Source organism: Phascolarctos cinereus, unplaced genomic scaffold (genome assembly GCF_003287225.1).
Source record: "Phascolarctos cinereus isolate Bilbo 61053 unplaced genomic scaffold, phaCin_HiC Scaffold_4;HRSCAF=312, whole genome shotgun sequence".
Classification (NCBI taxonomy): Eukaryota; Metazoa; Chordata; class Mammalia; order Diprotodontia; family Phascolarctidae; genus Phascolarctos; species Phascolarctos cinereus.
In genome coordinates, this window is record NW_027555847.1 from 234,885,376 (window position 1) to 234,900,676 (window position 15,301).

Consider the following 15,301-nt stretch of genomic DNA (forward strand, 5'->3'; position numbering starts at 1 on the left):
ATAAAAAAGGATCAGATACTGATCTACTTAGCAATTCCAATGTCATCATTATTTTTTAATTTTGTTCTACCTGATCTACTCAGCTGTGAATGAATAGGGCTTTTATAGCATAAGCTTATGAGACCAATACAATAAAGTTTGATCCTGCTGTGAATCTTGAAAATATTCTCTCAGCACCCAGCCTGAAGATGTGAATTCATCTGGTTTGTCAGCAGGGCCTAGGTACAAGTTTGGATGGATTGGTACAACTCCATTACTGGGTGGCAGTGGGCTTTGCTGATACTGGGTTAAGTACTCATCTTCCTGAAGGAAGGACAGCAAATTGTGCTCTAGCAAAACAGAACCTGATCTTCTCTAGGCAAGACAGACTATAACTCTATTCCCTATTCCTGCCACACCCCAATTACCTGTTTTCTTTGCTTTTGTCCAGCTGAACCTTGCTAGATAGAAATTATACAATTACACTGACTAGTTTATTCCATCTAACCTTAAGGGGATCATTTCTTCACCTCTATGATCTACTTTTTTCAGCTTTTTTACTTCCTATATGCTTCTCATGGACTCTGCTATAAACCTCAAGATCTCTAACTTCATCCTTGTCCTCCTTCTTATTCCTAGGCTCATTCCAAACTTCCTTTAAAAAAAAAAAACTTTCTTTGCATCTCTCTTCATAAACTTCCTTACTTCCTGTTTCTGAGGAAGAAGCATTTCTCTTCTTGCCATGGAAAGACAGGACCATGCTAGTATGTAAGAGATGCTGCTTGTTCCATTCTTTCCTCTCTCAGATCATTTCCTTTTGTCTATAAAAGTATTCAAGCCTTTCTGATCCTATAAAAACTTCTTTATAGTTTACATTATCTACTCTCCAATTCTTTACTCATTTGTTTTTCAACCCATTGTGACAGGATTTTCTATCATTTATCTGAAATTGGTCTCTGAGAGGTCACTAATAATCTCCTAATAATCAATCAAAAGCTTTTTCTCAGTCTTTATCAGACCAACCTTGAAATTCTCCTCCCCCAATTCTGTGACAATATAAAATTTCCAGATTCTTCTCTTACTTCTCTTGATCAATCCTTCAGGGTGTTTTTTTGATGACTCTTCCCGCTCACTAAGGTTTGTTCTGATCTTAGACTTAGCCCTTTTTTCTTTTCAGCAATCTTTATCATCCTCCACAGTTTCTATTATTTCTTCTACACAGATGACTCTCAAAATCATTATTTGTAGCCTTACCCTATCCCCTGAATTCCAGATCCATATTTTCTAATGACCTGTTGGACATCTCCACATGAATACACTGTCACTATATTAAATATGACATGCCTAGAGACAAATTTATCTCTGTACTTTTCCTCCTCCCAACTAAAAAATCCACCCTGCTCTCCTTCTTCATGTAGTCTCTATTTTTAGTTATGGCACCATAATCCTTGATTACTTTCCCTCCCAGTTCTCCACTCCACACTCAATCAATTACCATGCCCTGTTAATTGTACTTCAGCAATGACTCACAATCTGTTCACTTTTTAGCATAAGCCCTCATTATCTCTGATCTAAGCTACTGAAATAGCCTACTACTGAGCTCTTCTTGCAATTCACTTCAAAGGACATTTATCAAGCATCAACCATGTGAAATGTACTATTCTAGTTTTATTTCATTAAGGCTATTACAGAAGAGATTGTTTAACCAAAACCAAGCATGTGAAAACCTAACATCTGAAAAGATGACAAACTAGTAGACCATTTGAAATATTTAAGTCTCTTTCTTTTTTAAGTTTTAATTGGTATCTTGTTAATGTCAATCATTTCTTGGTATATGTGCCTCCCACCAAATTTAACACTCTCTTAGAGTTCAAGAAAAACTTAAAAACCAAAGGCCATGACAATTCTGACAGCATGTGCAAGAATTTGCACCTGTAGTCTACCTTTTTTTAACTAAGAGGAAAGAAGTGTTTTCATCATTAGCTCTTTAGAACCAAGACTGATCAGCTTGAGGCAAGGTGGGTGGCACAGAGGAGACAGCACAGGAAAATCTGAGTTCAAATCCAGTCTTTGACACAATAGCTGTATGAATTTAGGCAAGTCAATTAACCTGTCTGCCTCAGTTTATTCAACTGTCAAATGGGGTTCAGCACCTATTTCACAGGGTTGTTGTGAGGACCAAATGAGATAAACGCTTAGTACAGCACCTAGCAGGCACTACATAAATGCTTATTTCTTTCTTGATCACCAAAATTAATCTGAGTTCAAGTATCTTTTCATTTTTATAGTCACGTATATTGTCTTCTTGGTTCTGCTTTCTTCTTTTATCAGTTCATGCAAGCTACTTCACTGAATTATTTCCTATGGAGCAATACCATACTTTCATATTGCATGTTATTCAGCCAGTTCCCAAATAATGACCATTAACTTTGTTTCTGTATTTTGACTACTACAAATAAATGCTGCTACAAATATTATGGCACATAAGAGCTCTTTCTATCTTCACCTTCCCTGAAGTACATACCCAGTAATGTGATTAATGAGTAAAAGGTAATGAACAGTTTAATGACTTTTCTCACATAATTCCAAATTGTTTTCCTAAACAGTTGGACCAATTCCCAGCAGTTTCCAACAGTGTATTAGTGATCCTATCCTCCAACATCTTTCATGGAACGAAAGATGGGTGTGAAATATTTTGGTTTGTATTTCTCTTATTGTTAGTGATTTCAAGAAGTGTTTTACATGGATAATGATCATTTATACATCTCCTCCTTTGAAAACTGTTTATTTATATATAGACTTTCACCACCTAACAACTGAGGAATGGCTCTTGGTCTAAATCATTTGTGCTATTTTCCAGACACAGCTGGTTTAAAGATTCCTCTCTCCTAGCCCTCACCGAACTATTTCTTTTCTTTATTCTTATAGTAATAGATTTTTATTAAAGGAATAGATTTTTTAAAATTTCATACAATAAAGCTAGTTCTTTTTTTATCTTTGGTGATTTCCTTTATCTATAGCCTGTTTGGTTAAAAATTCCATCCCTAACCAGATTTGAAAGGTACCTCCTCCTGTTCTTTGCTAATTTCTAATTTAGACTTTAACAACAAACATCAAAACTCAATTTGGTCAATAATTATTTATAGTGACAATTTAATGATTATTAGATTTGAAGCAACTCTCTCTGAATTCTCATTAGGATTCTTCAGTCATTTTTATGCACTTTTTCTCTGCTATGATCATAGTGTGTATTCTGTCAGTACTAACTTTTTTTTGCACTGCATTATTTCATAAAGTCATTTCCACATTTCTTAGTATTCCTCATACTTTTTGACTGAAATCATCTACAAGCTCTTGTATGTGACTTTTTAAAGTTTATTTTGCTTTTCCACTTGGTGCTTACAGTGGCACATGGCATAATTAGCTAGTCTAAACCCACTTTTTTTTTTTAAGGGCGGCTAAGGGGCTCAATGGATAGAATGCCAGGCCTAGAGTCAGGAAGACTCATCTTCCTGAAATCAAATCTGGCCTCAGACACTTACTAGCTGTGTGAACCTGGGTAAGTCACTTGACCCTGTTTATCTCATTTTCCTCTTCCATAAAATGAGTTGGAGAAGGTAAACGGCAAATTACTCTGGTAAACCCTGAAGAGTCAGGCATACCTGAAAATGACTAAACAACAAAAACCTATTTTTGCCAAGTTGCAATGGATTAGTAAAATACTAAATCTGTAAATTAATTTAGGTAACATCATTCTTATACTGGCACAGCCCACACATGAACAATGAAAACTCAGCAGTTACCTTACAAAGACTTAAAAATGACAAAATAAATCTTTGTAATTTTATTTATCTATATCCTGAGTGTTACTTGGTTGGAAAATATTCCCAAACACTTTCTGCATCTTGTAATTATTTTGATAGGAATTTCTCTATTGTTCTCTTCTGATTTCTTCTGTCCTACTAATTTTCTATTATTAATATAAAGAAATGTTGATGCTTTTTTGTGGATTTTTAAAATTAAATTAACAAAAATCTATTTTTTTCTTCCTCACACAGCCTCCCAAAATGAAAAAGAAAAACCCTAGTAATAAATACAAATTAGCCAAGGAAAAAGAATTCCTATATTATACATATCCAAAAATTGTATGTCTCAATCTGCACCTTGAATCTATCGAGTCAATAGTGTGTTTCATTATGAGTCCTCTGGAATCACTGTTGATCATTTTGGTAATAAGAGTTCTTAAGTCTTTCAAAGCTGTTTGTATTTACAATGTTGCTGTTGTAAAAATTGTTCCTCTGGTCCTTCTCATTTCATTTTGCCTCAATTAGTTCATACAAGTCTTTCTAAGTTTCTCTGAAGCTGTCTCATACTGCATCATTTCTTATAGTATAACAGGATTTCATTAAGTTCATATAAATTATTTGTTTAGCCACTCTTCAACTGTTGGGTCCTCTCTTAGTTTCCTGTTATTTGCCACTACAAACAGAGCCATTAGAAGTGTTGTGTGTGTGTGTGTGTGTGTGTGTGTGTGTGGTGTGTGTGTGTGTGTAGATAGATTTTTTTTGGGGGGGGGTTATGTCTAGTAATGCTTTTACCTAGTTAAAGGGTACACAGAGTTTAGTACCTTTTGGGGTAAAGTTCCAAACTGCTTAAAGAATGGTTGGACCAAATCACAGCTCCAACAACAGTGTGTTAACATGCCTCTTTTCCCACAGCCTCTCCAATGTTTATTTTATTGTTAATTTTACCAATCTGATGGGTTTAAGGTAGAAACTCAGAACTGCTTCATTTGCATTTCTCTAATTATTAATGAGACATGTTTTCAAGTGGCTATTGATAGCCTGGATTTCTTGACTATCCTGTTGCTTTACTGAAGCCATTAATCATCTCAAAATGCAGTGTAGCATAGTGAAGAGAGATGGCTTCTTAATCAGGAAGTCCTGGATTCAAATTCTACCTCTTACACAAACTGACTGTTTATGTCACTTAATCTCTCATTGGTCCAAATGTTTTCTGACAGTCATAAGTTGTAGGACAATTGCTAACTTGCACTTGTAAAAGGAGTTTCCTAACTGGAAGATCCCTATATTGATGAAAGCACAGGGTGAGTCTAAAAAAAACAGTAGTCATTTCAATTCCATTATTCAACTAATTCATTGGAATTATTATTAAGAGACCTAAAGGATATGCTATACATAAGTGTTTCATATGAGTTTTTAAAAATGCATAATACTTTTTAAGCCTACCTTTTAGACGCTCCAACAAATCAATTTGTCCAGACGAAGCCATTGCTTCATCTTCAATACTTCCTTGTAACTGTTTAAGTACTTCCTGTAAAAAGAATCCCACATACAAACTTCACTAAATTTTGAATAATTTATGAAATATGACTAATTTGTTTACACTCTTTCACTTATTTTTGGGCCAAAGTCCTTTCAGGTGAATAATAGCATTTCAGATTTTCTGCCAGTTAAAATCATCATCATCAAAATAAGTAGTCTGTATTATACCAAATTTAAAAGATAAGGTCTCTGACAGAAATTTCTGACACTGTAGACAATACAGACTTGAAACGAAAAATGAACACTTCGAAGTACTGGATGGACACATTACTTACATTTAATAAATGATACATATTTTGTTAAAGAGTAAAGAGTTATATAATTATGGGATGAATACTGTCAGGGAAGAATTACTGCCGCTTTTCATTAGGAAAGGCTTTGTACTGTACAATTAACAGGATTCCTTCTGCATGCTGTTTGATGGAAGATGGGCAGAAGATTAAGCAGAGAAAAAGGTATTAAAGAAAGTTGCTCTGCATGAAAGGATCAGGCTAGCAAACCAAAGAGTTCAGAGAAATAAAGTAAGATAGTCTCAAGTAGCTTTGTTAGAGCCCTTGAAGCAAGGGAAGAGAATTTTATGTTGATCCTCTGACAACTCAAAGCAGCTGTGAAATCTCAAATGATTTTTGACATAATAAAATGGGATGGGGGAAAAGACAAATATATTTATTCATATTGAGGCAGCAACTTAAAGTTTACAAAATATTTTCAATAACACTATGAAGAAGGTAGTGCAACATTATTATTCCCATTTTATAAACAAATAAACTAATCTTCCAAGAGGTTAATCAACTAGTTAAGTATCATACTGATAATAAATAGAAAAGCTGGAACTGAAACCCAGGTCTTATAATTGTCAAGTCCAGTACTTATCCTCTATATCATACTGCCTCAATACTAGTATTAAGGGTGGCAGGTGAATGAATCAAATCACCTCATCCCACAAAGTAGTAATTCTCAAACTGCCCTGCCCCAATATTTTAAGCAAGTGAGAACTCTCAATCAATTGAAGACATTATAATAAGTTCAAAAAGCCCACAATCAATGCAGATGTCTCTGAATGCCAGTGGAGGAAATGGAGTGACATTGCGCAGGAAATACATTCAAGTTAGTTTCAGTAACCAGGTCATGCCCTGTAGGTCACTGATAAAACAGTGAACCAGTTAGGGACTGAGTTGAATGAGCGGTGAATCAAGACAGCAGTCTTGACAAAGACCCTTGAAAAGGAAGCATTTAGAGGGGGCAGCTAGGTGGCGCAGTGGATAGAGCACCAGACCTGAAGTCAGGAGTACCTGAGTTCAAATCTGGCCTCAGACCAAACACTTGACACTTACTAGCTGTGTAACCCTGGGCAAGTCACTTAACCCTAACTGCCTAAAAAAAAAAAAAAGCCAAAAAGGAAGCACTTAGAGAAAAGGAAAACTGCTTTGGCTTTCACTTTAGTTTCTTCTACCTTCTTTCCCATTCCATTTCCAACCTGGGTCAGAGGAGGACTCTATGAATGTTAGTGGAGCAGAGAATTTGGGCTTTTTTTTTTTTCCCCATTGGAATCCTAATAGAGTCTCCAGTACATCAATGGTTGGGGCCTTAAGAGTAAATGATCAGATGATATCCAAAAAAAAAAAAAAAGCAAAATTAAGGACTGAGAAAGAGAATTACACTGGGAGCAAAAGGAAGAGAAAGGCAGAATGGGGTACATTATCACACATGGAGAGGTGTGAAACACCTATATTACACTGGAAGGAAAGATGGGAAGGGGACAGTGGGCACTGTTTGAACCTTACTCTCATTACAATTGGCTCAAAGAGGAAATAACATACACTCAGTGGGATACAGAAATCTATCTTACCCTACAGAGAAGTAGGAGGAAGAGGATTAAGAAAAAGTCGAGGTGGGTGGGATGGGGTGAAGGAGGACTAACAGATAGGAGGGTAGATTGGGAGAGGCAGTGATCAGAAGTAAAACACTGATGAGGAGAGAAAGGGTGAAAAAAGAGAAAGAAGGAAAAATGGGAGGAAAAAGAGGAGGGAGGAAATAGTTAGTAATAATGACTGTGAATGTGAATGGGATAAACTAACCAATAAAAAGGAAGGAGATAGCAGAATGGATTAAAAACCAAAATCCTACAATATTTTGTTTACAACAAATACACTTGTGTCAGAGAGACACATACACAGAGTAAAGGGAAAGGGACTAGAATAGAACCTATTATGCTTCAGCTGAATAAAAGAACAAAAACAAAAACAAAAAATAGCAGTCATGGTATCAGAAAAAGCAAAAACAAAAATATATCTAATTAAAAGAGATAAGGAAGGAAATTGCATCTTGCTAAAAGTTACCATAGACAATGAAGTAATATCAATACTAAAGATATATGCACCAAGTGGTATAGCATCCAAATTCTTAAAGGCAAAGATAAGTGAGTTACAGGAAGAAATAAAGAATAAAACTATACTAGTGGAAGATCTTAACTTCCCACCTCAGAAGTAAAGAAATCTAACCACTAAATAAACAAAAAAGAAGTTAAGGAAGTGAATAGAATTTGAGAAAAGTTAGATATGACAGGCCTCTGGAGAAAACTGAATAGGGATAGAAAAGAATATTCCTTTTTCTCAGTGATAAATGGTACCTACACAAAAATTGACTATTTATTAGGGTATAAAAACCTCAAAATCAAATGTTGAAAGGCAGAAATATCAAATACCTCCTTTTCAGATCACAAATGGCAGTGGAAAGACAGATTAAAAATGAATAGGAAACTAATCTAATCCTAAAAAATAAGTGGGTCAAAGAATAAAATCATAAAAAAACAATCAATAACTTCATTAAAGAGAATGACAAGAAATTGAACAAACCATCAATGGGCTCCCAAAGAAAAAACTTCCCAGGACCAAATGGATTCACAAGTAAATTCTACCAAACATTTAGAAAACAAATAATTTCAATACTATATAAACTATTTGGAAAAATAGGCAAAGAAGTCCTACCAAACTCCTTTTATGATACAAATATGGTGCTGATACCTAAACCAGGAAGAGCCAAAACAAAGAAAGAAAATTACAGACTAATTTCCTTAATGAATATTAAGGCAAAAAGTTTAACTAAAATACTTCAAAAAGATTATAAAAATATGTCAGGATCATATACTATGACCAGAAAGGATTTACATCAGGAATGGAGGCCTGGCTCAATATTAGAGAAACTATCAACCTAAGTGACCATATTAATAACAAAACCAAAACAAATCATGATTATGTCAATAAATGCAGAAAAAGTTTTTTTGACAAAATCTAGGACCCATTCCTATTAAAAACACTAAAGAGTATAGCAATAAATGGAGCTTTCCCTAAAATGATTAGTACATATCTAAAACTATCAGTAAGCATTATCTGTAAGAAGCCTTCCCTTAAGATCAGAGGTGAAGCAAGGATGCCCATTATCACCACTATCATTCAATATTTTACTAGAAATGTGATAGCAACAAGAAAAGAAAAAGAAATGGAAAGAATCAGAAATTTGCAATGAGGAAACAAAACTATCACTCTTTGCAAATGATAAGATGGTACACATAAAGGATCCTAGAGAAAAACTACTTGAAACAATGAACAATTTTTAAAAAGTTGCAGGATATAAAATAAACTCACATAAATCACCAGCATTTCTATATAACACCAACAAAGCCAAACAGCAAGAGATAGAAAAAGAAATGGCATTTAAAATAAAGTAGACAAGGTAAAATGGTTGGGAGTCTGTCTATCTGCCAAGACAAACCCAGAAACTATAAGAAAACAAAGACTTTTCATACAAATAAAGTCAGATCTAAATAAATGGAAAAATATCAACTGCTCATGGGTGGGCAAAGCCAATATAACTAGAATGACAATTCTGCCTAAATTAATTTACTTATTCAGTGTCATACCAATCAAACTAACAAAAATGATTTTTATATACCTACACAAAATAACAAAATTTATATGGAAGAACAAAAGGTTAAGAATATCAAGGGAATCAATAAAAAAAAATGGAAAGGAAGGTAGCCTAGCCATGCCAGATCTCAAATCATATTATAAAGTGGTAATAATCCAAACTATCTGGTATTGGCTAAGAAAAAGAGTGGTGGAGCAGGAGAATAGATTAGGTACATGAGATACAGTAGTAAATGACTGTGGTAACCTAGTGTTTTATAAACCCAAAGACCCTAGCTTCTGGGATAAAAACTTGTTATTTGACAAAAAATGCTGGGAAATCTGGAAAACAGTATGGCAGAAACTAGGCAGAAACCAACATCTTACACCATGTACCAAGATATGGTCAAAATGGGTACGTAATCTAGAGATAAAGGGTGAAACAACTGAGGAGAGCAAGGAATACTTTACCTGTCAGATCTATGGAGAAGGAAAGAATTTAGAACCAAAGAAAATGTAAAGAGCATTATATAATATAAGATGGATAATGTGAATTATATAAAATTTAAAAGTTTTTGCACAAACAAAACCAATGGAACCAAAATTAAAAGGAAAGCATAAAACTCGGGGGGAAATTTGCAGCAAATATCTCTGATAAAAGACTCATTCGTCAAACACACTGAGAACTGAGTCAAATTTGTAAAAATACAAGTCATTCCCCAAATGATAAATGGCCAAAGGACATGAATAGGAAATTTTCAAATGAAGAAATCAAAGCCATCTACAACCATATGAAAAAATGCTCTAAATAACTACTGGTTAGAGCAACGCAAATTAAAATAACTCTGAGGTACCACTTCACACCTATCAGATTGGCTACCATGACAAAAAAGGAAAATGATAAATTGTTGGAGAAGATTTGGGAAAATTGGGACACTAATGATGGAGTTGTGAACTGATCCAATCATTCTGGAGAGTAGTTAGGAACTATGCCAAAAGGCAATCAAACTGTGCATACCCTTTAATCCAGCAATACCACTACTAGATCTATATCCCAGAGATCAAAGAAAGACAGAAAGAAAGAGGATCTACAACTACAAAAATATTTATAGCACTTCTTTTTGTAGTGGCAAAGAACTAGATGGAGAGAATCATCAGCTAGGGAATGGCTAAACAAGTTGCGGTACATGAATATAATGGAATACTATTGTGCTATAAGAAATGACAAGCAGGCGGATTTCAGAAAAAACCTGGAAAAACTTCCATGAACTGATACAAAGTGAAATGAGTAAAACCCAGGAGAATACAGTAACAACAACACTGTGTGATGACCAACTATGATTGACTTGGCTCTTCTCAGCAATGATCCAAGACAATTTCAAAAAACTCATGATGAAAAACGCTATCTATATCCAGAGAAAGAACTGATGGACTCTGAATGCAGATCAATGCGTACAATTTTTACTTTATTTTTTTTGTGTTTTTTTTCCCTTTTGTTCTGTTTCTTCTTTCACAATATGACTAATATGGATGTGTTTTATATGATTGTTTTATATGATATATAACCTATATCAAATGGCTTACTGCCTTAAGGAGGGGAAAAATTTGAAATTCAATTTTTTTAAAATTGAGTATTAAAAATTGTCTTTACATGTAATAGGAAAAAAAAATACTATTTGGGGAAAAAAAAAAGGAAGAAGAAAACCAAATTACCTGTATCAAAAATGAAAAGGGTGAAACTCACTCCCAATGAAGAGGAAACTAAAGGCATTCCTGGAAAATATTTTGCCCAATTATGCCAATAAATCTAACAATCTAAGTGAAGTGGATAAATATTTTTGAAAACATAAATTGCTACATCAACAGAAGGGGAAATAGGATACTAACCTCGTTTTAAACAAAGAAACTGAACAAGCCATCAATGAGCTTCCTAAGAAAAAAACCTCCAGGACCAGATGGATTCACGAGTGAATTTTACCAAACATTTAAAAAACCATTAATTCCAACACCACATAAAGTATTTGGGAAAACAGGCAAAGAAGGAGTCCTACCAAACTTCTTTTACAATAGAAATGTGGAGCTGATACCTAAATGAGAAAGAGCCAAAACAAAGAAAGAAAACTATAGAACAATTTCCTTAATGACTATTGATGCAAAGATTTAAAATAACATAATAGCAAGGAGATTATAGCAATATATCACAAAGATCTTACACTATGACCACGTGGGAGTTATACCAGTAATGCAGGACTAGTTCAATATTAGGAAAACTATCAGCATAACTATGTCAATAACAAAAACAACAAAAATCATGATTATTTCAATAGATGCAGAAAAAGCTTTTAACAAAATATAACACTCATTCCTTTTTAAAAAATACCAGAAAGCAAAGGAATAAATCAAGCTCTCTTTAAAATACTAAGGTAGTATCTATGTAAAATGAACAGTAAATGTTATCTGTAATAGGGATAAGCTATTTTTTTGGAAGCCTTTCCAAAAAGATCAGGGGTAAAGCAAAGATGCCCATTATCACAACTATTATTCAATACTGTACCAGAATGCTAGCAATAGCAATAAGAGAAGAAAAAGAAATTTAAGGAATTGGAATAGGCAATGAGGAAACAAAACTATCTCTCTTTGCAGATGATATGATTAGATTAGGATTAGAGAATGCTAGAGAATCAACTAAAAAAACTAGTTAAAATAGTTAACAAATTCAGTAAAGTGGCCGGATAAATAAATGCAAATAAATCATCAGCATTTTTAAATATCACCAGCAAAGCTCTGCAGCAAGAGATAGAAACAGAAGTTCCATTTAAAATAACTTAGGACTCTGACTGCCAGGACAAACCCAGGAACTATATGAACACAATTACAAAACATTTTCCACACAAATGACGTTAGATATAAACAATCTGAGAAATATCAACTGCTCATAGGTAAACGGAGCCAATTTAATAGAAATGACAATTCTACCTAAGTTAATTTACCTATTCAGTGCCATGCCAATCAGATTACCAAAAAAAGCCATAAAAAATAATAACAAAATTCATCTGGAAGAACAAAAGGTCAACAATATCAAGGGAATCAATGGAAAAAAAAATGTGATGAAAGGTGGCTTAGCAGGACAAGATCTCAGTAGGATCTCCACTATATTATGAAGTGGAAATCATGTTTTAAAAAAAAAGATAGAAAAAATGATACTGGCTAAGAAATAAGAGTGGTGGATCAGTGGAATAGTCTAGGTATAAACAGCAGGAAATGGACAAAGTCATTTAGTGTTTGATAAATACAAAGATCCAAGCATCTGGGACAAGAACTCACTGGTTAACAAAAATTGCTAGGAAACTGAAAAGCTGTTTGGCATAAACTAAGAATAGACCAACAGCCACACCATACACCAAGATAAGGTCAAACTGGGTATATGACTGGATGTAACAGGTGACATCATAAGCAAATTAGTAAGGCATTGAATAGTTTACCTTTTAGATCTAAGGATAAGGGAAGAATTTATAACCAAACAAAAAATAGCATTACAACATGTAAAATGGATAATTTTGACTACATTAAATTAAAAAGCTTTGTATGAAAAAACCGGATACAGCTTAAATAATCAGACTGATTCTGTATCATCTTTTAACTGATCTATTTACAGTTAATTGATTTTGTTCTGTAACTGCCTAAATTATAGTTCTTTGTCTTTGAACTCAGTCCTGCAATTCAGCTGGCCTGTAATGAATTAGGTTTAGAAATCCAATTTTCCTGCTAATCACTGTTCTATTCTTGCCTCAAGGAAATCTGTTATCTTTGAGGGATGCAGGTGGACACCTTCACCGTTCATGATGTAAACTCCTGGTTTACAGAGTCAAGATTAGAAGGAACACAGGAACTGGAGGAAAAAAATTTGAAACAAGTTTCTCTGATAAAGGTCTCATTTCTCAAATATATAGAGAATTTAGTCAAATTTATAGGAATGTGTCATTCCCCAATTAATAAATGATCAAAGTATATGAATAGGCAGTTTCCAGATGAAAAAATTAAAGCAAGCTATACTCATATGAAAAAAATGCTCTAAATCACTACTGATCAGATTGATCAATATGACAGAAAAGGAAAATGACAAATGTCAGAGGGGATGTTGGAAAACTGGGACACTAATGCACTGTTGGTGGAGTCATAAACTGATTCAACTATTCAGAAGTCACTACTAGGTCTTTATCCCAAGAGGTCGAAGAAAAAGGAAAAGGACCTATATGTACAAAAGTGTTTATAGTGTCTCTGTGTGTGTGTGTGTGTGTGTGTGTGTGTGTGTGTGTGTGTATGGTGGCAAAGAACTGGAAATGGAAGGGATACCCATTAACTGGGGAATGGCTGAGCAAGTTGTGGAATGATTGTGATGAAATACTATTGTGCTATATGAAATGACAAGGAGGGTGTTTCACAAAGACCTAGGAAGGCTCCTATCAACTGATCCAAAACGAGCAGAAGTGAGCAGAACCAGAAAAACATTGTAATAAGAACAGCAAGAGGGGTGTATAGGTGTTCAGAGAAGATCGGCACCTCTGGTATGAGTACCGCCAAGCTCTTTTCAGGGCTGCTTACCCCTTTGGAGTCTACCTGATTCACCCAACTCTCACCTGTGGCTCCAAGAAGCTGCAGCATGCAAAGCAGCCAACCCTGGTAAACTGTTTTAGCAGAAAGGCTAAACCAGATTGTGGGGAACTGAGAGGTCTCAAACCCGTTGGTGAGTTAGGAGGGTATCTACCCAAGCATGTGAAGACTTGCCCTGGAAGACTTGGAACTGTAGTCACAACCTGCACACAAGCATCCCAGGCCATAGGGTTGTCTACTTACTGGATTGGAGCAGCAGTGGGATTTGGCAGCCCCTGAGTGTCGAGCTGCCCTTTTTTAGTACCATACTACTCACCTTCTGGCGTGAAGAAAGGGCAAGGAAAGGTGCCCTAAAAATGGTTAGATTCACCTAACCTAATCCTGGCCTGCTCACCACAGCAGGAATCCTACCCTGTGGTAGAAACACCAAAAAATGTATAAATAATTTGCAAAGACGATTCCATTCACCATTGGTACATGAAATACACACACGCTTATGGACAACTCGAAATGTTGTAGACCTGAAAGATGAACAGCTCTTGCTGCACAAAAACTCAGGAGGTATCACATCCAAATAGTGGCCCTAAGAGAAACAAAGCAGGCAAATGAAGGCCAGCTTACTAAAGACACAGCTGGATACATGCTTTTCTAGAGTGGCCACCATGATGGGAAGCATTGACAAGTTGGTGTAGGTTTGATTTCGCAATCAAAACTAAATACAGTCAACAAGCTTGTATGCCTCCCAAAAGGACTGAATGACAGGCTCATGACAATGTGATTGCCATTTGCAAGAAAGCACCACACCACCATCATCAGTGAATATGCTCCCACAACAATGAAACTTGATGAGGTCAAAGAAAATTTATATGAAGACCTGGAGACCCTCATCATCAGTGTATTGGTAAACCTTGTGGCATTCTCATTTTTTCATTTAGCAGCTTCTGAATTTCTGGGTGACTTTAATGTCAAAGCAGGCACAGACTATCAGACATGGCAAGGAGTCCTTGGAAGAAATGGAGTCAGAAACAGCAACAGCAATGGTCACTTACTACTGAAGACTTGTGCAACTCATGATCATCACCAACAGTCTTCCATTTACTTTACTTCCATTCACGTTAATGCAATAAAACTGCATGGATGCACCCTCACAGCAAACACTGGCATTTAATAAACTATGTAAGAGACAGATAGGATGTGAGAGTCATGAAAGCAATGCATGGTGCAGAGTGCTGGACTGATCACAGATTTACCCTCTTTAAGCTAATCGTTTCCATTAAACAAAAGTGGTGGGCCCAAGGCAAGATGACTATCAGAAGCCTTCATGTCAGCAGATTAGACTGCTTCTCAGAGCATGAACAGTTAGTTGCTCATTTGGAGGGAAAGCTGAGCCAACACACAGTTGGCAACAGTGGAGCAGAAAAGGAATAGGCATTTTGAGAGATTTGATGTATAGCACCACAT

The 15,301-nt window shown here is 35.3% G+C and overlaps 1 protein-coding gene across 1 annotated transcript in view; it reads right to left on the reverse strand.

Annotated features, from left to right (window-relative positions):
- Positions 1–15,301, reverse strand: part of APC (APC regulator of Wnt signaling pathway) — a 143,054-nt gene that overhangs the window by 86,126 nt on the left and 41,627 nt on the right. The window contains 1 exon segment of the mRNA XM_078152958.1: positions 5,229–5,313. Within this exon segment, the coding sequence (XP_078009084.1) occupies positions 5,229–5,271 (43 nt within the window). The 5' untranslated portion in view covers positions 5,272–5,313.